Source organism: Ustilaginoidea virens, chromosome 7, assembly GCF_000687475.1.
Source record: "Ustilaginoidea virens chromosome 7, complete sequence".
Classification (NCBI taxonomy): domain Eukaryota; kingdom Fungi; phylum Ascomycota; class Sordariomycetes; order Hypocreales; family Clavicipitaceae; genus Ustilaginoidea; species Ustilaginoidea virens.
The window spans coordinates 1,164,457-1,186,799 of record NC_057322.1 but is presented as its reverse complement, the minus strand read 5'-3'; the positions used below and the strand labels follow the sequence as shown (position 1 = coordinate 1,186,799).

The 22,343-nt window shown below is 54.5% G+C and overlaps 6 protein-coding genes across 6 annotated transcripts; 3 read left to right on the top strand and 3 right to left on the bottom strand.

The window, feature by feature from the left end:
- Window positions 1–2,368: 2,368 nt before the first annotated feature.
- Window positions 2,369–2,869, top strand: UV8b_07968 (uncharacterized protein; the record flags this gene model as incomplete). The annotated part of the gene is made up of 1 exon (XM_043145465.1): window positions 2,369–2,869. The coding sequence occupies one exon, from the start codon at window positions 2,369–2,371 to the stop codon at window positions 2,867–2,869; it is 501 nt and encodes a 166-aa protein (XP_043001400.1).
- Window positions 2,870–8,005: 5,136 nt separating this feature from the next.
- UV8b_07967 (uncharacterized protein) lies at window positions 8,006–8,331 on the bottom strand (the record flags this gene model as incomplete). The annotated part of the gene is made up of 2 exons (XM_043145464.1): window positions 8,006–8,170; window positions 8,239–8,331. The coding sequence occupies 2 exons, from the start codon at window positions 8,329–8,331 to the stop codon at window positions 8,006–8,008; spliced, it is 258 nt and encodes an 85-aa protein (XP_043001399.1).
- A 5,066-nt stretch (window positions 8,332–13,397) lies between these two features.
- Window positions 13,398–15,161, top strand: UV8b_07966 (uncharacterized protein; the record flags this gene model as incomplete). Its single annotated transcript, XM_043145463.1, has 3 exons — window positions 13,398–13,473; window positions 13,833–13,991; window positions 14,122–15,161. The coding sequence occupies 3 exons, from the start codon at window positions 13,398–13,400 to the stop codon at window positions 15,159–15,161; spliced, it is 1,275 nt and encodes a 424-aa protein (XP_043001398.1).
- Window positions 15,162–17,245: 2,084 nt separating this feature from the next.
- On the bottom strand, window positions 17,246–19,837 carry UV8b_07965 (uncharacterized protein; the record flags this gene model as incomplete). Its single annotated transcript, XM_043145462.1, has 4 exons — window positions 17,246–17,862; window positions 18,035–18,561; window positions 18,652–19,065; window positions 19,143–19,837. The coding sequence occupies 4 exons, from the start codon at window positions 19,835–19,837 to the stop codon at window positions 17,246–17,248; spliced, it is 2,253 nt and encodes a 750-aa protein (XP_043001397.1).
- A 204-nt stretch (window positions 19,838–20,041) lies between these two features.
- On the bottom strand, window positions 20,042–20,632 carry UV8b_07964 (uncharacterized protein; the record flags this gene model as incomplete). Its single annotated transcript, XM_043145461.1, has 3 exons — window positions 20,042–20,084; window positions 20,252–20,465; window positions 20,530–20,632. The coding sequence occupies 3 exons, from the start codon at window positions 20,630–20,632 to the stop codon at window positions 20,042–20,044; spliced, it is 360 nt and encodes a 119-aa protein (XP_043001396.1).
- Window positions 20,633–20,938: 306 nt separating this feature from the next.
- On the top strand, window positions 20,939–21,846 carry UV8b_07963 (uncharacterized protein; the record flags this gene model as incomplete). The annotated part of the gene is made up of 2 exons (XM_043145460.1): window positions 20,939–21,070; window positions 21,160–21,846. 2 exons carry the CDS (start codon window positions 20,939–20,941, stop codon window positions 21,844–21,846), a joined length of 819 nt encoding a protein of 272 aa, XP_043001395.1.
- Window positions 21,847–22,343: the final 497 nt, after the last annotated feature.

Below are 22,343 nucleotides of genomic sequence, written 5' to 3'. Positions count from 1 at the left end.
GGGATCTAGTGCAGAAGCACTGGCGAAATTCCAAGGGCTCCTAGCAAATTAGAAAAAAAAGAAAAAAAAAAAAAGATAAAAGAAAAAAGGAAAGAAAATAAAAGAAAAGAAAAAAAGGACGTCGAGTACGGACGAGGACGCAAGGCAAAGCCCGTGGGCGTGGGCCATGGGACCGCCGATGAAGAAAGCCGCGTTGGGAGAGTGGTGGGGGGAAGGGGGGGGTTGGAACTGGGGACTGGTGGACTTGGAGGTGGCGTTGTGGCGACTTGGGTACGGACAGACAAGATCAGACCGTCAGACGTCGGGAACCATTGAATGCACGACGCCAGCTGCGGACTAGGCATTAGGCATTGGGCATTAGGCATTAGGCACATTCAAGTTCCTGGATGCATGTGGGGATAGCCATACCAAAGGCGACTGACTGCATTTGACAGCTGTTTAGTGACGTGACGGACGCCGACAAGCCAGAATCCTGTCTTCCTTTCCGTTCATTCATCAGCCTCAGCCAGGCCAGCACGCCGCATGCCCATCAGGAACCGTTTTGAGCAAGTCAGTCCTGGCGCACGCGGCAAGCCGACGCCACGTCGACCGCGGCCTTGCAAGCTCGTGTTTTGCCAGCCCTGTTGCTCTGCCCTGTTGCTCTGCCCTGTACAGAGTACCGAAGCCCGCTCAATGCCTTTTGAGAGTCTAGAGCCCCGAGCCTCAAGGGCTGGAAGGGAAGGGCGAATCGAATGCGATGCGATCCACCAAGCGCGCGCCCAGTCGTGATTTTTTTTTTTTTTTCACGCAGCGACGACGGAAGCATGTCAAATGTTTTCCTTGTTTTTTTTTTTTTTTTTTAAAGTATTCCATCGCGAAGAGAGAAGGTTGCATGATTCCTAGTAATGGCTAAAAAGGCAAGATCTCGGGGAGAAAAGCAAATCTTTGCATAAAAACGCTTTGAGGAATCTCGGCCAGGAAAATGCAATACCCATCATCAGCTCTAACCAGTGGCAACCACCAGCTCGCCACTAATAATACCACCAATAATACGGATGCGATCCGATCCGGACGCCTACAAGCTCGACTGTCGATCAGATTTGCAGCTGAGCGAGCCACCGAGCGCCCCCATTTCTGGACAAAGCACCGTACTTTACGTGGCTACAGCACGTGAGCCGTCATGGTTCGATAACTTTGATTCACCTCAACAGAGTCAGAGTCAACAGGCTGGGCACCTGCCCGGCTTTTCGATGGCTCGTCAGTGTTTCTGTCGCGTTGCAAGATGGATGGGCGAATCCGCCCACCTCGAGGTAGGTTACAAGCCAAGTCGTATTACGTCACGGTGGTCTTCGCGGCCCCATCGTAATATGGTGATGAGGTACTCCGTACTTGGTCTATACATGCACTTTGCCGGGCTCAATTACGTGTTCCGAGGTCGGGACATACACTCAGGAGCCTGCCACAGAAGGCGCTACCAGCGTGCCGCTATCCGAGGAAATAACATTACACATCCCTCCAGTCGTTCCCCGTCAACAGCTTGGTCCCCAACGACGCACGTTCTCTCAGTTGTCTCGGCGTGGACATCTTTTTACCGAGTTTGAAAAATAAGAAACCGCCAAATTTCGATTCCCCCCGCTGCCTCCCCCCCCCTGAGCACCGGCTTAATTTTGCCGGCCCCCCTGATGGCCCCGGGGCAATTGCTCCAGGTGTGGACCCCGACACCGACACGTCCAGGGGTGGTTCCCTGGTTCTGGGATTCATGGGATTCACGTTGACGGTTTCAGGCTTTCAGCCCTTCCGGCCCTCAGGTCCGGCGCGCCACAAGGCTGCTCAACCGTCTCTCCTGGTGTCGACCTGTCACCTCGTGTCTGTGGCTCTGCTCTGTGGCATTGTCTCATTCCATCAGATTATCGGAACCGGCGACAGCCGTGTCTGCCCCGTGCCATCCATATCCGACTTGGCCTTGGTAGCCTTGTGCGTGCAATCGCAGCTACGCGACAGTGTCAGATGACGGAGTGAAGGAAGCTTGGCGTTTGAGCCACTACCACGTTCAGAGTAAGTCAATGCTACCGACTACTCGAGAGTATAAAAGGTTGTTTGCTGGCTCATCGAGCTGGGATTCGCCCGGGTCTCGCTCGGGTCTCGCACTCGCCAAGCTCAAAGGCTGTTTGTTGCACTTGTCAGGTACGGCGTAGTACTCCATACTCGGGATTTTATTTTATTTTTCTCGTCTTGGACAGAATTCTTCCCAGAACCATGCACGAGGCTCCCTCTGTCTCGCGGGCTTCATCTGCTGGCAAGTCGCCATCCGCGACCTCTCATCAGCATGGAACGCGTGAGCCGGTGTGAATGACCGCTTGGCAGCCGCGTTGCTAGCGGCACCGCCGAGATGGTGCTACTTCAACGCGAATCCTCTTGGGCCATCCGCTCGACAAGGCCTCACTCTGATGCCCGTCACTCCCATCGGGTCACCTGGTTGGTTATACCGCATGGACTGGCGCGCCAAACAAGCCATCTCATGTCCGTAAACTCAACACCGACCGGGAACCACAACGAAGAAGAGGGCGTCGACCTTGCAAGGAAGCTAACGCTTCGCCGAGACAGGAGCCCCCTCGTAGAAGTGAATACGGCGTGTTTGAGTGCTTTGGCGTTTGTCTGCTTTGTCTGCTTTGTCTGCTTTGTCTGCGAGGAGACTCCATCTGTAGCTCCCGCCGAGGCTGTGCCGGATACCCTATATCGCATCAGTGCATCCTGTCCTGCCCACCACAGCAAGTCTTGTGCCAACTCGACCACTACATACAAAATAGCTCTAAATTATTATTACCAAGACCTATCGTGCGACGTGTACCTCCGTCCTCTGATGCTGGCACCCATCGAAGCCCAAGCCTAGCAGCTATTCGTCTGCCCAGCTTCGTGAGCCGCCTCCACACGTGCGTCTCTCCAGGCACTCGCGTATGTTTCGCCGCCGCGCACACATCTCCCAAGCTGCCGCCCTCGTCCAAGGACCCACATGACCAAGGGGCACCGCGTCCCCGTCGCAAGCTGAACATTCCGTGAAAGCTACCTGCCGCAAAATTGAGCGGCGACCTCTTTCAACCAAGGAATTGTGACAAAGAGTCGCCGTCGTCCCCGGATGATAGATAGATTGGTATACACTCGCTTCTGTCACAAGACGTCGTGGCGGAGTGGTTAACGCGTCAGACTCGAATCAAGCATATAAGCTATCTGATCTCTTCGGAGGCACAGGTTCGAATCCTGTCGGCGTCGTTTCATTTTCCTCCCGGAAATGAGTTTCACTTTTTGGCCTTTTTTGTTTCTTCCTCCACTCTTGAGCAAGATGTCAATCAAAGCACCATGACTGTTTCTTTGCCAAATGTTAATCTAGTACACTGTTTCTCTCTCTGGGTCTTGTCCCATGTCTCTTTCTCATTCACCACCATTCAGTCAGTCAGTCAGTCACCTGCAATGTCCTACCCGGCGGCCGGTGTGCCAAAGCCGGTCCCCCATCGCTACAAGCCTACTACAACCCCTGGATAGGTTCCAGAGCCTGCGGGGTATATATACTATACATAATAAGTCTACGAGGCATACAGGACGCGAGCTGAGCCAGACGTCCCGATCCGTTTTCGTTTTCGCTTGCCGTGGTCGCCAGGCGTGAGCTGTTATCAAACGGCCCGCGGCTCTAGCTGCGTCCGAGGAAAACAAACACACGGCGGGGGAAGCTTCCCTGTAATCGACGCCGCGCCCACGACGGATGCGGTCTGGTTGCTTCACGGGAGGTAAAGAAGCATCATCATGCTCCGCGGGCAGAAGCCGTCGACGCAAAACGCCATGCTCGCCGCAGAATAACAGCATGGCCGCGTCGATGGGAGCCATGGCGCGGAGCCAGCGGAAGGGGGCGGCAAAAGCTGCCAGGCCTTGACACTGCCCCCGAGCAGCTGGGATTGACGGTCCCGTGGTGTTTTGTCGATGGGGGCAGGTTCAAGGTCTGTATGTAAATCGGGAGTGGCCTCGCCCGGCGTGAACGTGACAAGCCTGCCCGTCTTGTCGGGCAGTGGTTGGCATGTCAAGCATGGTAATTGCAGCCTCTTGTTTTCCCCGGTTGCTCAACTAAGAAACACAAAGACTGTTCAGTTTCTGCGGCAATCATCTACACGTCTACGTCAGACGGCGGAACACGCGATATCCAGATACACCCTCAACGGGGTTACGCGGGACTAGGATGCCGCGCTGCCGTTTTCCGTTTCCCGCCCTAAATGGTCGATTGGCAAGCTTGGGGCTACAAATGGGCTGAGCAACGTGAAATTCAAGCACACAAGAGTAAAAGACACACGAGGCACCAACATGGGCTACCAAGCGTACAGGAGCAGCGAGCGCATGCAGCAATGTCACTACAGCTGATTCCCGGCTTCTCCAAGACGATCAAGACGACGTCTCAAAGCCGGGTGCCCAGCAACGGGTGAGAATCATTCTATGCCAGTGCGAAAACATTCTTGCCAATGGAGGGCTTGGCCTAGAAAGTCGATATACAATGCGAAAGCACTGTAGAATCTGGCAAAACGTACTGCTCTAATGGGGGGGGGGGGGGGGCGAGGGGGGCCACCGGCCCCGGTTTGCAACACACCAGCCAGGCCATTGTAGCCGCGGCGAGGAGACGCCAGATTTGGGCCTTGGCTTGCCTTGCCAAAGACCACTTGGCCAGGCCAGTTCAACCCGCCGAAGCAGCCCAGGAGCACAAGGCGTGACAGCGTCAGCCAGGGATGCCTTTCGCCAGCGCGCGACGGTTGCCTTGGGGAGAGCGACAGTCCACAGACGCGCGACGTGAGCAGCGACGCAGTCACTCGAACGCGGCGATCCAGCTCGAGGCGTGGCGGGCGCGAATGCCGCGTTGGATAAGGCTAAGGCACTGGCGCTCTCCGTCAAAGCTGGGTGGTGTGCGTTCCGGCAACGACGTGGCATCGAACGCTGGCGACTCCGGATGGGACAGGAAGAAAAGACGGCTTGCAGACAACAGCAACAAAGTCGTCCCGTTCATCCGCGGAGCGGTACCTGCGCCGCTGCGTGCGTCAATCCTCAAGATGGCAAAGTTGGGGGTACTGGCTGTGAGGGAAGTGATGAAGCCGTCAATGGAATTTGGAAAAGGAGGAAAATTTTTTTCTCGGTTGGGGTTGCAAAACTTAATAATAATACAGTACTAATTTACTGCATGTACGGACTACCTTAGCTAAGGAAATAAATGTACTGTCCATTGAGTGGGGCCATCGGATGCCCCTTTTTTTCCCTTTTTGCCCGCTGCCTGTCATTAGGTGCCGTGTGCTGCCCCCCCACCTGCATCCATCCATACTGGCTGCGCACTGTGCAGCTTGCGGCAATCACGGGAGTCTCCGCGCATTGCACACACAGTGCAGTTCCACACGGCATCCGTGCTGTGCAGCGTCATGGCGCCGCCCAATCCAGCAAGCTTGACTTGATGACCACATGCAGCAGGCAGCGCACGCACACCCATTCCCTCGCTGCTTGCCCAAGGCCAGCAAGCAGCAGCTCGCGGCGTCATCCCGGGGAAACTTGACAGCTGCAGATGGAGAATTCAAGGAGACTACATATCAACCGACCTATGCCCCCCCCTAGTCATTCGACCCCCCCATAATAACTTAACAGACCTGACCAATGCTCTTTCCTAATATAGAGATACGCTAATAAATAGTAGTAGATCCCTTAATCTATAGTAGCCACTAGACTATAAGTATCTTTATATATATTTTTCTATAGTGAGTGACTTCCCTTATATTTTTACTAGGTATCCCTACCTAAGAACCTAATATTAAAAGTAGATAAAGTACCTTTATATAGACTTTTATATCGAAAGTGACTTCCTTTCTTTTATTAGGTAGGTACCTAGGTCCTTAGGTACTATACGTAGAAAAAGTACCTTTATATATATTTTTCTATATAAAGTGACTTCTTATATTTCTACGAAGTACCTAGGTACCTAGTATCTAGGTACTAGGGATAGAAAAAGAGGTACCTTTATATATATATTTCTATAGAAAGTGACTTCTTTTAATATTCTTACTAGGTACCCTTACGTAAGAACCTAATAAAACAGCAGAGAAAGTACTTCTCCCTATATTTTTCTAAAGAAAGCGACTTCTTTAATTTCTTTTACTAGGTACCCCTACCTAAGAACCTAGTAAAATATCAGAGAAAGTACTTCTCCATATAGCTTTCTATATAAAGTGACCTGACCCACTATTCCCTAATAAACCAATTATATTAAGAGTATAGCCCACAGCAATAGTCAGGTCAGTTAAGTTATTATGGGGGGGTCGGATGATAAGGGGGGAACACAGGTCGGTTGACCTGTACCCTCGAATTCAAGGGAATCGACACACGTAAAAGCAGACGTCCCTGTGCCCCCATCCCCCCCCCCCCCCGGTTCATTTGGACCGTGACATGCCCGCTGCTTCGCCTGGTCCGGATCAAGCCACCGAGGTGGTGCATGTGGGGCACGCACGTCCTGATTACCTGACACAGGGCGGGCGCAATTTTGATTTTTGCAATGAAGCCAGGAGCCGGAAGCCAGGAGCCATGAGACGGATGCAGGGCCAGGACTACGGGTTAGACAGAGGTACGTTAGCTGCTTCGCAAGCGAGGCCCGTGAGGCTGGCCCGTCGGGGAAATAGTTTTCTGAAACGGCATGGTTGCGGCAGGGCAGCACAGCACAAATGTCTGGGAAAGCTGAGAAATCGAGCCCGCATGGTTGGGTGAAAGTGCATGCAGCGCAGCGCAGCGCAGCGCAGCACGGGGCATCTCGGGGCATCTCGGGGCATCGTGGGGCATCGTGGGGCATCTCGAACGTTTGCAGGTGTTCAGCTGGCTGGAGGCAACTAAAACTAACCAACTGCGCAACATGAATTCCCCACCGAGCCTTGTGAGGATGCAACATTCTGAGAAACTACACGGCCCGCCGAGCTTGTCACTTTGGCGACCTGTTTCACTCGGGCAAAAGGCAAGCGAGCAAGCAAGCAAGCAAGCCCGGCGTAAAAGGGCCAGGCAGGCGTAAGAGAGAGAGAGGGCCGGGCGCCAGCGGGCTGCAGCGGGCACGGAGCACCATTTTGCAGAGCAATGCAAGTCATCAATTGCTGCGCTCCAGTCGCTTCGCCGCCTGCTGCGCAGAGCACAGATGTCACGGCTAATTTCAAGGACCGTCGGATTTCCCACCCCGTGTTAAATCTGGATGCGCGAGACGGGGCAGGACAAGGACAAGGCCCGGCTGGGTTCAGGGTTCGTCTGGGCTTGGCGGACCTGCCTGACGGCACCGGGCTCGAAGCAAGGCACCAGCGTGCGTGTCGACCTGCCGTTTGTTGTTATCGACGCGCCGCCAGAAGCCAGATTCGACTGCGATGGATGCCTCCCAAGGCTCCAACAAAGTGCGGGCGCGAGATCCACCGCCCCTGCTGCTTTGACCAAAACAGTTGAACAGAACTGGGTTGTGGTGCCACAAGATGTGGTCAACTCCAGGATAAAGGATGTTCCCCATCCTGATCGCGCCCATCCGCCCCCCTTGCCGGTCCGACTTGTTCGGTCTGCTACAGGCATCATCATCATCATGGTCCCAGTGTCCCACTACCGAGTTACAATGAGCCAAGACTTCTGTGCGGAGTTATGGAGCTGTGAGCACCATACTGCAAAGTCTATCGCAGCGTGCAAGTTGTCGTTGCTGCTGGCTCCAAAGCCTTCCCAGCTCGCCAGCAACGTCCGGTGTGAATAACCAGGCCCTCCCCTCCCTCCCCCATGGGCATAACCACCATGGCAGCCAGCAAGCCGCCGATGATCAGGCCAAAGTCGATGCCTGGGTACGGAGTAGATGGTGCAGTATCAGCCCCCCCCCCCCCCCCCCCCCCATACCGGTAGCAAGTTCGGATTCTGGGTCCATCTCATCATACGAGGAGCCGGCGACTCAACCCCCCCCCCTTCCCCTGTGCCTACGAGGGTAGCGCTGCAACTACCGGCTGCGACCCGGATGTTATGCACTGTCGTTGTCCATGTCGAAAGCGGGATGGCTGTTGGAGATCGTGCCAGATTGGGGCATGGGGCCGCCTGCAAAGATAATTGGGTGCATTTCCAAGTCCCCGGCGACGATGATGATGACGATGATGACGACGATGTTGATGATTCCAGACGTTGACGGCTGCGTTGACCAAGGCTCTGCCAGCAACATGGCGACGATGGGTGGTTTTGCTCTCGACATCTAGAAACATCCATGTCGTGTTGTTGCTCCAGCCGTTTCCGGGCCTTTCTTCCGGGCCCCTCTTTGAGAATGTTGAGAATGATCCTGGGCTTCTGTTGCATCATGCATGAATGAAGAGTGGGATGAATGCATCTCACGTCCTGCGCGGTTCAAGCTATGGATGCCCCAGGTAGTGTGCATGTTTCACCTGTTCAAGCTTCCTGTACGGAGTACGGAGTAATGCATAGTGCATACGCATGCTACATTACTTGTTCGATACTTGCCGATGGGCATGGATTGCATGTCCAGTGACTCCAGTCTCTTACCCCGTGTCCAAGCGCCTTTGAGCCCACCAGCGATTCCAAAAAAAGAAATTTAAAAAAAAAAGATGTATAAATGCAAGATGAGGAATATCCACCCGGGAGGAGCAACAGGGGGGCAAAGGATCAAATCTCGCTGACTGATTGGTTCGGCTGGGTGGGGCGGCGGTGTATGGGGGGGTCCCCAAGTCGACTGGAGCTTGGTCATCATACAGTGCTGCATGCACTGTACAGCCTTTCAGAGTTCAAACTTCAGGCTGCCGTGATGTGATGTGGTAGCATAGTGCACCGGCCTATTGCTTGAGTTGTTTGGGAAGCTCCCAACTCCGATATCGAACCGCAGGCGGCTGGCTTGCGTAGCATTCTAGAAACCTGAATTCCGCATACCCGAATGGCAGTGAATCTGATGAATGGAACGAACAAGTTCGCGAGGGGGCCCGCCCTGCGCTGGCTTCGGGCCGTCGTCGTTGACTTGTCGCCGACCGACTTGCTGGCTCTTCTCCCCCCCCCCCCCCCCATCCCGCGCTCGTGGAAAGGAAAGTGAACAGGGTGGGAGGAGGAGCTCGCGGCAAAGTCCCTGACTCCATTCCCTTCGTTACCCGCACGGCGGAGCCTTTCTGTTCACCGAACAAGACCTTCTACATGGGCGGGCTCGCACAAGTTCAGTATTCCGACCCCGTTCGCGACGACAATCACGGGAGGCGCAAGCTGTCTGGTCTTTTTTGATGGCGACAGACCATACCCTAATAAGGTTCGACGCACGCCAAGACCACGACGCCGGGAGCCAAGGTCAAACTTCGGGGCTCTCGAGTCTGGTCAGGTCACTGGTCACTTGGAAATTAGCCTGCCCTTACCCCTTCTCGCCTAGTAGGGAAGAGGGAGGAGGGGGGGTTGATCTTCATGCCGTTCCAAGTTCTCAGAACCATGCCTCGAGCAATTGCAGTTACTCCGTAAGAGGCAGGCCACCAATAAGTTGCAGGAGCGGTAGTAGAGGCGCACGCATGCGAGGAGTTTATTTTTTTATGCGACTTGGCTTTGTACGCAGACGCTTCCGCGGCTTGTGGGAACAGTTGAACCTAAAACGCAAAAAAATAAAACCAAAGAAAAACTAAAAAAAAAACTAAAAGGACAGAGGAAAAGGCTGAAACGGCGACCGAAAGCCCACATGGAGCGCTAAGAGCCGGCAAGTGGGGGGATTTGATGAACTAGACCAATGAAACCCACACCCCGCTCCGTTTAGCCGGGCTGAAGTGAGGGCGGTACCCACCAATTAGGTACTTCCGTACGGAGTACTTCGTAGTAGATAGAGGTATAGAGGTTAGGAATGAGCTGCTGGTCAAAACTACATACCTGGTAGGAAGCGACGATCCAGCCTCAAGCAGTTCAGCGCCGCAAAGGATGGTGGCCGCGGCGGCACGGGCGCCAACTGCCAAATTTCCAACATGGGAAGCACCTGCACGCCTCGTCTGCACTCCGTCCGTACAGAGTCCGGCCTGCCCTGCCCCAATATCGTCTTTTGTGGGCAGTAAGTATACTTGGGGTGACGGAGCGTGTGCGCGAGGCTTCTATAAGGGGGCAAGCTGAGACAAGAGGCGGTTAACTTTTGCTTGAACAACCAACACCCCCCCGCCCCCCCCAAAACGTCAGAAAGAAGCTTAAACTGTGGCAAAAGCGTCCAGAACAACCATGTGCCCAAGTGGTGTTGTTGTTGTTGTTGTTGTTATTGCGCCCCTCCAGCTTCGTGTTCAAAGGGCCAGAAGTGTAATGTGTAATGTGTAATGCGTAATGCGTAATGTACAGTGCTCAGAGGCGGATGAGTCAACTTTGAGGTCCCATTTGGGACGGTGAGGTGAAATTCGATTCTGCGTTAGGCTGCTGCTGTGGCATGGGTCGTAGCAACATTTTGCCACGGTCGACCTTGTTCCGGCAACTTGCTCGGGACTGCTCGGGACTGCAGCAGTTGCAGCGCTCTCGTTGCGACAGACTTTCGCCGACGGCACGTGAAACAAGAACAACAACGGAGGTGGTCGTCAGTCGTCAGTTCAGTCGTTGGTCGTTGGTCGTTGGTCGTCGGTCGTCGGTCGTCGGTCGTTGGTCGTCAGCAAGTATTTCCACTCCTGGCGCGTTCCCAACGCGGGCCATTCATTGCCTGTTCACCCGCTCTCCGTCAGCCATCAGCTGCAACCAGATGTACAGCAGCATCGTTCCGGTTGGCGCCTTCCTATTAAGCAGCATACAGCACATCAACTGATCTGGTCTGTTCTGACTGGCTGCTGGGTGACGACAGACAGCACGACATGAACAGTTGACCCAATTGAAAAGGTGCGGTTCTGACTTCAGCCCCTCCCTTGGCCGGGGGATACCAATAGCTTTGGCATCTACGGCTGCACGTTGACGACAAAGCGACAGGGGGGGCTGGGTGCGTCCGTTCCCGAATCCCGACCATCCGACCACCCTCTTTCCACAGCCAAGTAGTTCATAGCAATTAGCCACGAATAGCCGGACCATTTGTTGTACATGCCACCACATACGCACATGGGCAAAGCATGCTGCAGCTCCGTCTGCTTGTGATGACTCTGTGCCTACTGCCGACCACGGAAAGAAGCGACGTGAGCTTCAACCGGAGACGCAAAATGGCCGTTTTCCTCATCGTGCTTATGCCGACGGAAAGCATACCCCTCCCTAGGTACCCAAGGTGGTGGTAGTGGTGGTAGGTACAGGCTGGGGTTGATTTTCAAGCTCGTTGCGCGACCAGAAGCACCAGGGAGATGCAGATAGATACCTATTCCTGCCATCGGCTGTGGCGGGGCTGGGATCGGAGCTGGCAGGTGCATCGGTGTTTTGATTCTCCTTGGCCTCTGTTCCCGGCTACTGTTGATTCTCATGGTGCCAAGCTCTGCCTTGCCTCCCTTGCTCCTGCAGTCCTGGTAGTCCGAAAGACTCCGTTCCATATCTGGTCCGAAAGGGTGCAAGGCCCAGTACCAGTAGCCTATTGCCGTACTGGCCTGGCCGCTTTGGTACTTGGGTGGGTACCGAACGAATGCAAAGCACTTCCGTTGCGTCTGGCAGCAACCACTATGCGTATCTGGTGGAATTCGCTCCGTCGGAAAAGAGAAAAGAAAAATCCAACGTATGTGTTTTTTGGTTTACACGAGGGTGCTTGTCTCCACAGGAATGAAGGAGGAGTGGTGGTGGTGCGGGTGCTGCTTGGGAGAGAGGTTGAGTATGAGCACCATACCATGTCCCATGTCCATGTCCATGTCCGCCTGTCGTGTCGTCTGCCTCTTACATAGTAACAGAAAGTTTAGGCAGGTGCCTACCTTGGGTAGGTGTGTGCCTTCCCACTAGGCAGGTACTTGGCTGTCTGGTACCTTTGGCTTCGGTACCTTTCTAGAAGCACCGGACCGTCATCAACCCACCGAGCCCTGCCCTGCCCTGCCCTGCCGTCGTTCAAAGTTTCTGCTACCGTGCTCCGTACAAGCCCAGCAAAAACCGGGGTCGACCTTCCCCTGGGGCCTGGGTAAAAAGCAGGCTAGCCTAGCCCGCTAGCCCGCTGGACCCCCCTCCCCCTCCCCCTCCCCCTCCCCACCCGCCAACCCAAGGCCCCCACGCACCCCCGCCCGACTCGAATACCACACCACCCTTTTTTTTTTTTTTTTTTTTTTTTTTTTTCCCAATTAACAAGCAACAGGCAAGGCCAGGCTCTCTCGAGTCTTGACTCTCGAGTCTTGACCACCACGTTACTCGGCACATTGGCCAGCGCTATTGTACCGACACCCACCATGCATCTGGAGCCTGCGCAACTCTTTTATAGGATCGGGTCAACTGGTCTGTCTGGGGCTCGGGGTCAGTGAAAACTGGGTATTGGTTGGTCTGTTCAGATTTCCCCGGCCGACGTCTTGCCAAAAAGTTTTATTACCATCCTCATCGCCAGCAAACCAGGTAGGTATGCAACGCGTCCCCGTGTTCCATGCTCCGAGATTGTTCAATCGTCCAGCTGACCTGACCGACTTGGTCTTTGAAGCTGCCGTCCTTTCCCTGGCCATCGCAATCCTTTCGTCCTAATAGCCGCGAAACCATCTACAGATACTGGGATTCATTGTCACCATCATCACCATCATCGTCACCATCTCTCCTTCGTCTTTCTTTTTTCCTTTTTCCAATATTCCAATATTATTCCTTTTTGAATATAGCCCAGCCGTCAGTTCTCCGCACACCTCATCGTGGGTCTGCCCCCCCCCCTAGCCGGTGACGCCCTCCAGGAACCTGGGAGATTTTAGCCTCGGTCTTGCTCTTGGCGCCGGCCACCTCCAATTACCCCAAGCGCAGCCCTCCAGGGTGGTCTGGTTTGGTTGGTGACTGGATCCCTCAACCGAGTACGGAGCACGAAGTGCCTCTGAACCTGGCCCGGGGCACTTGTCGCTACGCTAGGCTGTGGCTAAGTTGTGTGTTCGACTCGTCTCTTGCAGCTCATGACCCGCCCACGGCCTTTCTGAGACGCATTTGCACGCAAAATCGCACAACGCCTGTGCAGCCTTGTCGCGCCCAAAACGCATCTCGAGCTACCACCTGCGCCAGGTAGGGAAGTTGCAGCACTAAACAGCCGGCATCACCAGTCTCCAGCACCACGGGCTCGACCAGGTTGGATCCGATCCAGGGCCCCAAATTCGACAACCGGCCCGGCTGAGGACTCGTCAGTGCCACCGTTTACATCGCTGCTACTTCACCCACCAGGCACAACCAGAGCACCCATTTTCGTCCTTTGCAACAAATTTCTCTGCTCACTGGTCCCCGTCCTTCTACTTGCACAATCCTCATTACTCTGCCATATCTTATACGCCCCTCCACCACGGGGTAGAGGAAGCAAGATGTTGATAGACGGCGAGAAGTACGCTTGCGAGGCTTGCGTTCGCGGCCATCGTGTAAGCAATTGTCAACATGCTGGTGAGTTGCCACGTCTTGCCACCACCTACCTTTCACCGTGATTTTGCCAAAGTGCGCCCCTTCCTTTTGCTTTTTTCTTTGCCTCGAGGAAGACAAGTGACGTTGCCCGTCAGCTCAGTTGTGGCAATCAGGCCGTTTTTGCCTCATGTCATTGAATATGTTGCTGTACTTGATCAAGCTGCATCAAAGCATACATGTTTTCCCCTCGTTGCCGAGAAAAAGCAAAGGTGGAGGAGGCGCTCCGAAAGACCACACGGACAACACGCCCACACACACACACACAACAACACACACACAAAAAACAAAACGAAAAAAAAACAAACCTTGTCCTAACAAGTTCTGTGTCTTATCGCATCTAGATCGCCCACTCCAACACATCAACAAGAAGGGTCGCCCAGTGTCGCAATGTCACCACTGTCGCACCATGCGCAAGTCTCGCTCAGCTCACATCAAGTGTGACTGCGGCGAGAAAACGAGCAAGTGTGCTCACTTACAACAACCGGTTGATGGACATAAGGGTGAGCTTTTTCGAACAGATGATGGACATGGGGCTGCCGGGGGTTTTCAGCCCTTTCTTTCTTCTTCTTCTTCTTCTCCCCCCGGTCTTTTCCCTTTTGTTTGGCTCAGATCTAACTGATGTCCAATCAGAGACATGTTGTTGCAACCATGGGGCACGCTGCACCTGCGCTCACAAAAAAGAGCCGTCTCTGGACACGGTTCCGGAAGCTGAATCGGATCGTGGCCCTCATGCGGCCGCCGCAACTCGACCAAAAGCGCCGTCTAGACGTCGCCGAGCGAACACGGTTCACTCGGATGGCCTCATGGCCTTTGACCAGAACGGCAATCACAAGCCTGCCACGAAGCATAACAGAGCGGCTCACAAGTGCGGCCCGTATCAGCTCAATCGCGTCAACTCGACAAACAGCACCAGCAGCCTCGGAGCCAGCTCCGAAGGCATGTTGTATCAGGATTCCCGGGCTCCAGATTCTTTCAGCAACCGTTCCAGAGTGGCCATTGGCTGCGACCGGCGTCGCGTCAGGTCGGAAACAGCTTCGCCATTGTTGTCGGGAGGCAGCTTGGCCCACCTGCCGGGCAGGCTGCCCCCGTTGGATCTTACAGCACTCGAGTATCCGTCCTATGTCAGCAATGACACGTTTGAGATGTTTGGATCTGGCGTGCCTTCGGAAGTTGACGGGCCGATCTTTAGCGCCGGCCTCAGCGCAGCTTCTGTGGACTGGAGCCACTATGACCTGGCTGAAGCTAAGCGGGAGAACTTTGCTCCGTCCAGCTACAGCCAGGCCGGCGCGCATAGCTTCAACGGTGTGTTCGACTTTGGGAGCGGATCTGAACAGCTGCCTCGCCTCGCCAACACAACGTCAACATCTGGAGAGGTGTCGGAAGTGGAGGAATTCATGGGCAACGGAGATGGCGACGTCGACAGCGGGCTTGGCACGGGCAGCTTCCTTCGTCCGGCAAACGTCGTTGGCAGCGCCACGGATCTGACAAGTATCGACTACGACAGCTTTTACAGCAAGAGCTCGGATAACAACGTGGCCGTGGGCACCATCTCCATGGTGGAAGAAGATGCCGCGTTTTGGATGCCAAACTACAACGAAGGCATCGCAACAATGGCCGAAAGCCCCGACCAAATGACTGCGACGTCTGTGGGCCCGTTTTGGGAACTCTGAGCAAACCCGCCCGAGTCTTCTTTGCTGCCGAAGTGTGCAGAAAGAGGCGACGGCAATAGTAGTTGGGCACAGGCGCAGCGCGACGCGTGTTTTGACACCCTTTTGGTTTTCGAGATTGGCCAGGTGCGCAGTGCATCGGATGTGTCAAGTCGCATGTCGAGGGCTCGTCGTCACGGGGGTTCACGTTTGCGGCAATAGGAAGGGAGAACGAAACATGTGCCAGGCTTGTGCTTGACCGGTACCCGCATCTTGCTTGACCTTGAGCTGAGAGCCTCGAGTTGGGGCGTTTTTGCCTACTTTTGCCTATTTTTTTTTATTCATCTTACTCGGTTATTCAGCTATTTCATTTTCGTTTTCTCTGGAAGGACAAACCAAATCATGCTTGTTTCTTTCTTATTCTGAGGTCGCCTTGTACCCCTTGCTGAATGTGCTACGGGCGTGGCAACGTGGCTTTACCCTCCCGAGGCGGTGCCTGGACGAGATGTTGGGAGTAGGGCGTTACTTTTTCCCCTTTGTTTCCCAGTTTTCACCAGTAGCTGGAGTAGATTCAGGACGGTACCCGTGTCGAACTTGACTGGTGATGCTGACGAGGCGTCTACTGCGGGGGCATGAAGACGGATGGATGGGGTAAGAGCATATACATAGACGTATTACAAATGATTTCGGCGGTTGACTGCTTTGCTTATCGTTTCCCCCCTTTTTTTTTTTTGATCTTCAATTCATTTTCGTTATCATTTTATTATCATTTTATTATCATTTTATTTTATTTTCATTTTTCATTTCATTTCATTTCATTTCATTTTCCTTTTCTTTTCCCTCGCCGTCGTTGCTCTGCCGGGTGAGGGGACATGTGAAAACGCGATAATGTCAACACGGCGGCATTGAAAGGCTTGCAGATGGACTTGTGTGGTTTTTTTTTATTTTTTTCGTTTTTCTTTCCCTTCCTTTTTTCTTCTCTTGTCTCTTTTAAAACGGGCGAGGCCGGGGCCCGCTTTCCACATTTTTATACCATGATTTCTGCATCTTGACGGGGGGGACAAGGGATCTGCATATAGACTTGGCAAAATAGAAAAACGGCCGGTTCTTGTTTTGTGTGCGGGTTCTGCCATCTGCCAACCGTTTCTCGTCACCGCGTTGGCGTGCCACCTTGAAATTGTTGCATCAAGCGTGATGACGTCTTTGCCGGTGGGAGGCTTAGAGACTTTGAGGGCGAAACAATACAGGCTAATGCTATGGGCGGCAGATGGGGGGAGGAAGGGTTCATGTTGCAGCCGGGCCGACAGGGACGGCTGGGGCCAAGGTACGTACCCGGGTCGTTTGGGCTTGTAGGCTTGCGACGGCAATGGGCAGAGCAGGGCAGAGCAGGGCAGAGCAGAGGTCAGCTTGATCAGCTCCGGTGGGCGAAGGGGTTCAGTGTTCGGTGCCAAGCGCTGTTGCGCCCCGCGGCGGGGTTGGGGAGGGCAGGTGGTCCGGCCCGTCATGACTTCAAAGACGGCTGCGTATCCGCCGCCCCCGCCCCTCCCCACACGCAGTGACTGATCAAATGCGCAGCCCAGTCACAAGCCACCAGACAACCTCCGCAGGCAACAACGCCCCCCCTGCCTGCCGTTGCCTGCCGTTGCCTGCTACAATTATGTCTTTGGCCGCTGGTTCGTTTCGGCGACGGGTTTTTCTTTTGGTCAGGCTTTTTTCGAAAAGAGAGGCGGCGGCGAGGCGGGGCCGGCTCGGCTTTCGGGCTGCGCTGGTCGCGGGCGGGGCCGACCAGCACACCAAACTTGCACGCGATGCCAATGCCGATCGATGCCGATGCCGATGCCCCGGCCCCTTGTTGGATCGATTCCCCAGTCGAAACAGGTGTTTGGCTCCACGCTCATCCCAGGATATCCTACAAGATGCTATTTGGAACAGAGACTCCCCACGTTCTTCTTGGTGCCCAAGTCGTCGCTTTTCCCCCCCCGAAACCATGTCCCCGTCCAAGCCTTCTGCCTCGTCTCACTCTGAAACCCCCGAGCCTTCGCCCACCCCTCCTCTCTTTCTCTTGGAACAATAAATAAATTAAAAACCCCCAAGCCAAGCCATCTGCATCAGCCATGTGCTGCAGCCTCCAGATACCCCGCGGATATGGAAATGGTGCAGCCAAACTGCGCCTCGTCCCCTGCGGCCCCTCCGTCGTGCGCCGTCGCCAAATCCGCCAGGTGCTGCAGCCCCTGACTGGCCGTGGCTTCCACGCCAGACAGCGAGGCCGCCGGCCTCAGCTGCTCGCACAGCTTGTCTCGGACACCGTCCCAGTGGTCCCCCCCGGGCCGTTCGGAAATGCCCCTTATCGTGTCCGCCACCTCGTCGCGCGTCGCCTCGCTCCTGCCCAGTTCCCCCAGGGCCAGCGTCGCGAGCGAGACAAAGTGGTTGATCAGCGGGCTCTTGACTTCGGCGCTCACCGTCAACAGGTGGGCCAGCTCCTTGGTCGGCCACATCATCTCCTTGGGCGTGATTCCTGGCGTGAGCAGGGCGACGAGGAGCCGGCAGTGCCAGTAGGCGAGATGGATCATGGGATATGCCGCCGCGTCAATGTGCGCCGGCAGGTCTTCCCGGTAGTTCTCGATGTAGTCGGTCAGGATGGCGGCCATGGAGGCGTCGGCCGCAGAGGCTCCCGCTTGCAGAGTCGAGATGACAAAGGAGATTCGATTCAACAGCTTCGACAGGCCTGGAGTTGTTGCTTTGGTCAGTTCAATAGTGGAAAGAAAAAAAAAACCAAAAAAAGAAATTCAGTACTGCTTTCTCCTACTTTGCCCACGTCCAAACCGAGTAGTAGAACCGTCTCAAAAGGCTAATAAAAAAAAGGGGGAAAAAAAAAGAGCAGTAGGGTCTTCACTCACGAAGAAGATAAAATGAAACCTCCCCAATGATATTTTCCAACCCAGCAGGAATGACGGCGCTTCTGTCAGAGATGAGAGGCGGCTGGCCGGTTCCAGCCGCATGCCACCGATCCATCAGCACCAAGGACCACCAAATACGCACGCACAACTGGTCCTCCGAGTCATTTTCAGATTCGACATCGACCGTCGGCATCTTCCACAGCTTCATCGTGTTGGCAAGGGCGACGCCTCGAGCAAGCAGAAACGGGAGCGTCGACGAAGCTCTCCAGTCGGCATCGATTATCAGCATCAACAGCGTTTGGGCATGGACAATGTCTGTTGCCCGAGTCCGTGCAATGCCGCTGCTCTCCCACTCGTGAAGCACAGAGCTGGCAATCTTGGCATCCCCAGAGGATGATTGACCCACGCACGGCAAGGCGAGGCTGAATGCAGTTCGAACGGCCGCAGGTGCTCTGGATAAGAGCGACTGCATCGTGGTCTTGTCGGTTGGTAGTATGGGGTAGACTGGTTGAACTGACGACAGGAAACTAGACAGTTTGGTCAGGAAACTGACGTGACCGCCCAATGTGATGTGTGCTGTGAATAACATGGGTAAGAGGGGGGGGGGGAAGACGTACTCCTGGTAAACCTGGTCGTCAATGTCCGCAACATCACCATCTGCCACGGAAACATCCGCAGCTTCGGACGCCGGCTTTGTGGGCAGGTCATCGAGTCTGACCGGGGAGGGCTGCGGGGCCAAGGAGCTGTTACTCGTGTACTCGTGCGCAGAAGCGTCGGCGGCAGTCGGTGCAGTCGGGGCGGATCGCGGATCCGAGCCCCAGGGCGCTTGGCGGATCCCATTATGGGTTGTCAAGTCCCCCCCAGTAGAGATGCTTGAAAAAGGTCGTTTCCGTGTGGAATCTTCCAGTCCATTGCTGTGCCGTGAACGGTCCGTCGAAAATAATTTGTCTAAATCGTCTTGACTGAGATTACCCTCCGATTCCAACTTGTTCTCTATGCTGTGAATGCGGTCCGCTAGCTCCTTGATGTATCTACCATTTTTTTTTCCCGAGTCAGCCATGCGAAAGCCAGAAGCGGTCGTCACCAGTCTTGCAGATTCTTTGCTTACCCTTTGCTCGGACCACGCTTTTGAGGCACTCTGCTGAACAGACAGGTCGTGTTTGACCGGGCGCAGCTCGAACATGGCGTCCCACCAGTATCTGACTGAGCGTCGCACTTGATCTTCTTTCTCCTGCACTCGTCACATGCACGTGACACCTTCGATCTCTTCCGCGGAGGGATACCGTCGCCAATGGAGTAGTGTGGCGGTAGTGGGGGACCGACAGCCTGCACGGGCATCTGATGCTGAGCCATGGGATCGGGCGCGGGCGCTTCCTGAACGTATGGAGGTGCATGATGCTGATCCGATTCAGGATGGGGATGGGGATGGGGATGTGGATGCGGCATCATGTTGCGCTCGCCGGAATCTTCCACGTTCATATTGGCATCGGCAGCCCCAGCTAAGCCTTGGCCGAGTTGCGCCGCCAACTGTAGCTCTTCCAGATTGGCCGGTCGGGACAAGTGATGCTGCTGTGTCGCCGGCTCCTGCGCCGTGACGTGTGTCTGGTCATGTTCCTGCCCTTGCAAGTCGGCTGCCATGTGTTGATCGGGCTGATGGGGCTGATCGGGTTGGTCTGGGGGTTCAGCAGCGCCATCTCGGGCGCTGGAGTGATAAAAGGGGCCGGAATCCATCGCCTCCGGTCCGGGAGAGGGATACGTCAATCGGGACGTGTCTTCTGTCTCGCCCTCGCGTTCGGATTTCATGGTGTGGAGATGGGCGAGCAAGGGATTCGAACAGGAAACGGTCGTACAATGTTGTTCGTACAATGTCCTTTCTCGAGGCTATAGGCGGTCCCCTCGGGAATTTTCGCGAATGGTCCGACGGGCCACGGAGCACAGCGACGCGAATACAAAGACTTCTCTCAGCCGTGCGCCCAATGTCGCAAAAGACGCACGATGACTATGCGTTCAAAGGATGGGCAGGCAACCAGCGATGCGGTGCGGTGCCGAACTGAGGCCATTGTCAGTACAGTCGCGAGAACGGACGACACAAAACTGCCGCAACCTCCCAATGGCAGGCAAATTGGTGGGTTTGCACCGCAGCATCGCGCAGCATTGATTGTGGCTTGTTGACAATGTTTTTGCTGTCAATGATTTGGTATGACGCCGCAAACTTACAGCTCCAATGACTTGAGGTAGCTCTCTGGATCGGAGGATGATAAATGCGACGGACCCGTTGCGCTCAACGGAATAGGAAGAACTCGGTGCCGTGGTGGTAGCTTGTGGGTGGTGTTTGACCCTTGGAGATCGTAGCACGGAGGTGGGAAGAACTTTTGGGGCCCCGTCGGCAAATCTTCGGCTTGACACTGACCTTTTGCCCGAGAAAGCGGGTCTGTCCGAGGCGTCAGCCTCACAGTAAACTCTGGCTGGGCGAAAGGGAAGAAAGGCTAACCAACATTCCGGGCATGGCTGCTGCCGAGCATCAATGCGACGTGTTATCGTTGCAGCATGGAACACCATGTAAGGTATGCTGACGTGTGACCCTGATCGATTGCCCATCGGCCCGAATGTTGGATGCGCACCGCAAGTGGTCTGTCATGAGTTCCAGCCCCCGAACTTGACCACGACGCCCATGTTTGTCGGATCCGGATCCGCCTGAACTGCTTCCGTCTTTCCTCCAACACAAAGGGGCCTGCTTCGCCCGATATTCCTCGCCGCAAAGGCAGGGCGCTCGATTTTCCAAACTACACACTCGAAAAATCGTCACATGTCGTAAGCGAGCGAGACCATCACGGCCAGAGTGTTATGGGCAGTCGTCAGGGGATCAACTGGTTCAAAGCCTGATAACATATCCCCATTGTCGACATGGACATCATGGCGTCGCAGGACTGGGCTTACCTTCCCGATGTGCCGCGCGACATAGGCCCCATTCGCAAAATACTTTTAGAGTACAGCAAAATCTCCCCCGCCGATGTCGATGGGCACATTCTTCGAGTAGTATGTTGAGGTCTTCAAAAAAAAAAAAAAAAAAAACCTCTCTGGTCATGGGTACTCGCTTGGCTGACTCTGGGGACTCTTTTTCCAAGCGCGAGGCTGCGTGGAAAGTATCGAGATTTCCTTGTGTCGGAAGGTGGAAGTTTCTGCGCCTCACAGACCAGAATGACCCCTGTTACCAGCAGGTGTTGTTTAGGCTCAAGGTCCCGAGATCGAATGATGCTTTCCTAGACCTGGGCTGCTGCGTTGGGCAGGCCCTTCGTCAACTCCGACATGATGGCGTTGAGGGATCCCAGTTGTTCGGCGTAGATGTTCAGTCCAAGTTTGTCGACATTGGTTACGACTTGTTCCAGGATCGGAGAGATTTTTGCGCGACCTTTGTCATCGGTGACATTCTTGATCCTGACGACCGACGGCTCGATGAGTTGTCACACAAGGTTACCATCATATATGCCTGCAGCTTCTTTCATCTCTTCAACTGGATTCAGCAGCTTTACATCGGCATACGCCTTGTTGGGTTCTTGAAACATGGAACCAAGAATGCACTCCTATACGGCCGACACATTGGCACAGGCAGTCCGAGATCAAAGTCGTCAACCAGTACAGCCCCTTACCTCCACAACAAGAATAGCTTTCAGCAGTTGTGGAATGAGGTGGGTGAGGTGACAAATACGAGGTGGACTGTAGAATGGGAGCCTGCTAGCGAGATGATTCATGACCTGCCAAACATCGAGAAGGAAGTTCAACCAATCGACTTTATGGTCCATCAAGTTACTTGAAGAGGGAGCACCATTTCGGATCAAGGGTACGATGTATGTCCCAGGCCTTTCGAATGGGTCCTTGTTCGCGGCCCGACACTGTTCAGCGCGATGGTGGGGTATTTGTGTGTATTTGCGTTGAGAAAGCCTCTCTCTGATGGATTATATTATAATTATAGTTAGAATAATCACAACAATGCTCGATACCGGGTGATGATATGGGATTCCCCAGGGATCAATGATTAGAATCCTCCGAGTCCTGAAGTCGTGAATCCTCATGACTGCGGCGACTTTGGTGACTTTGATGACTCGGCCCCACATATCCTGCCCCGCCAAATGGCCCAAACGCCAAGTCTTTCGTATGTAACGCGTGTCAAGTGTCAAGCTGTCAAGCCATTGATCATGACAGCGACATCGCAATTTTGTTTTTCTTGAGTCGTCAACGGCGCGTGCTCTTCGAGGTGCCTCACCGGCTCTCCCCCTCGGCTAGAATTCCCGTTGTTCTCCTAGTTATGATC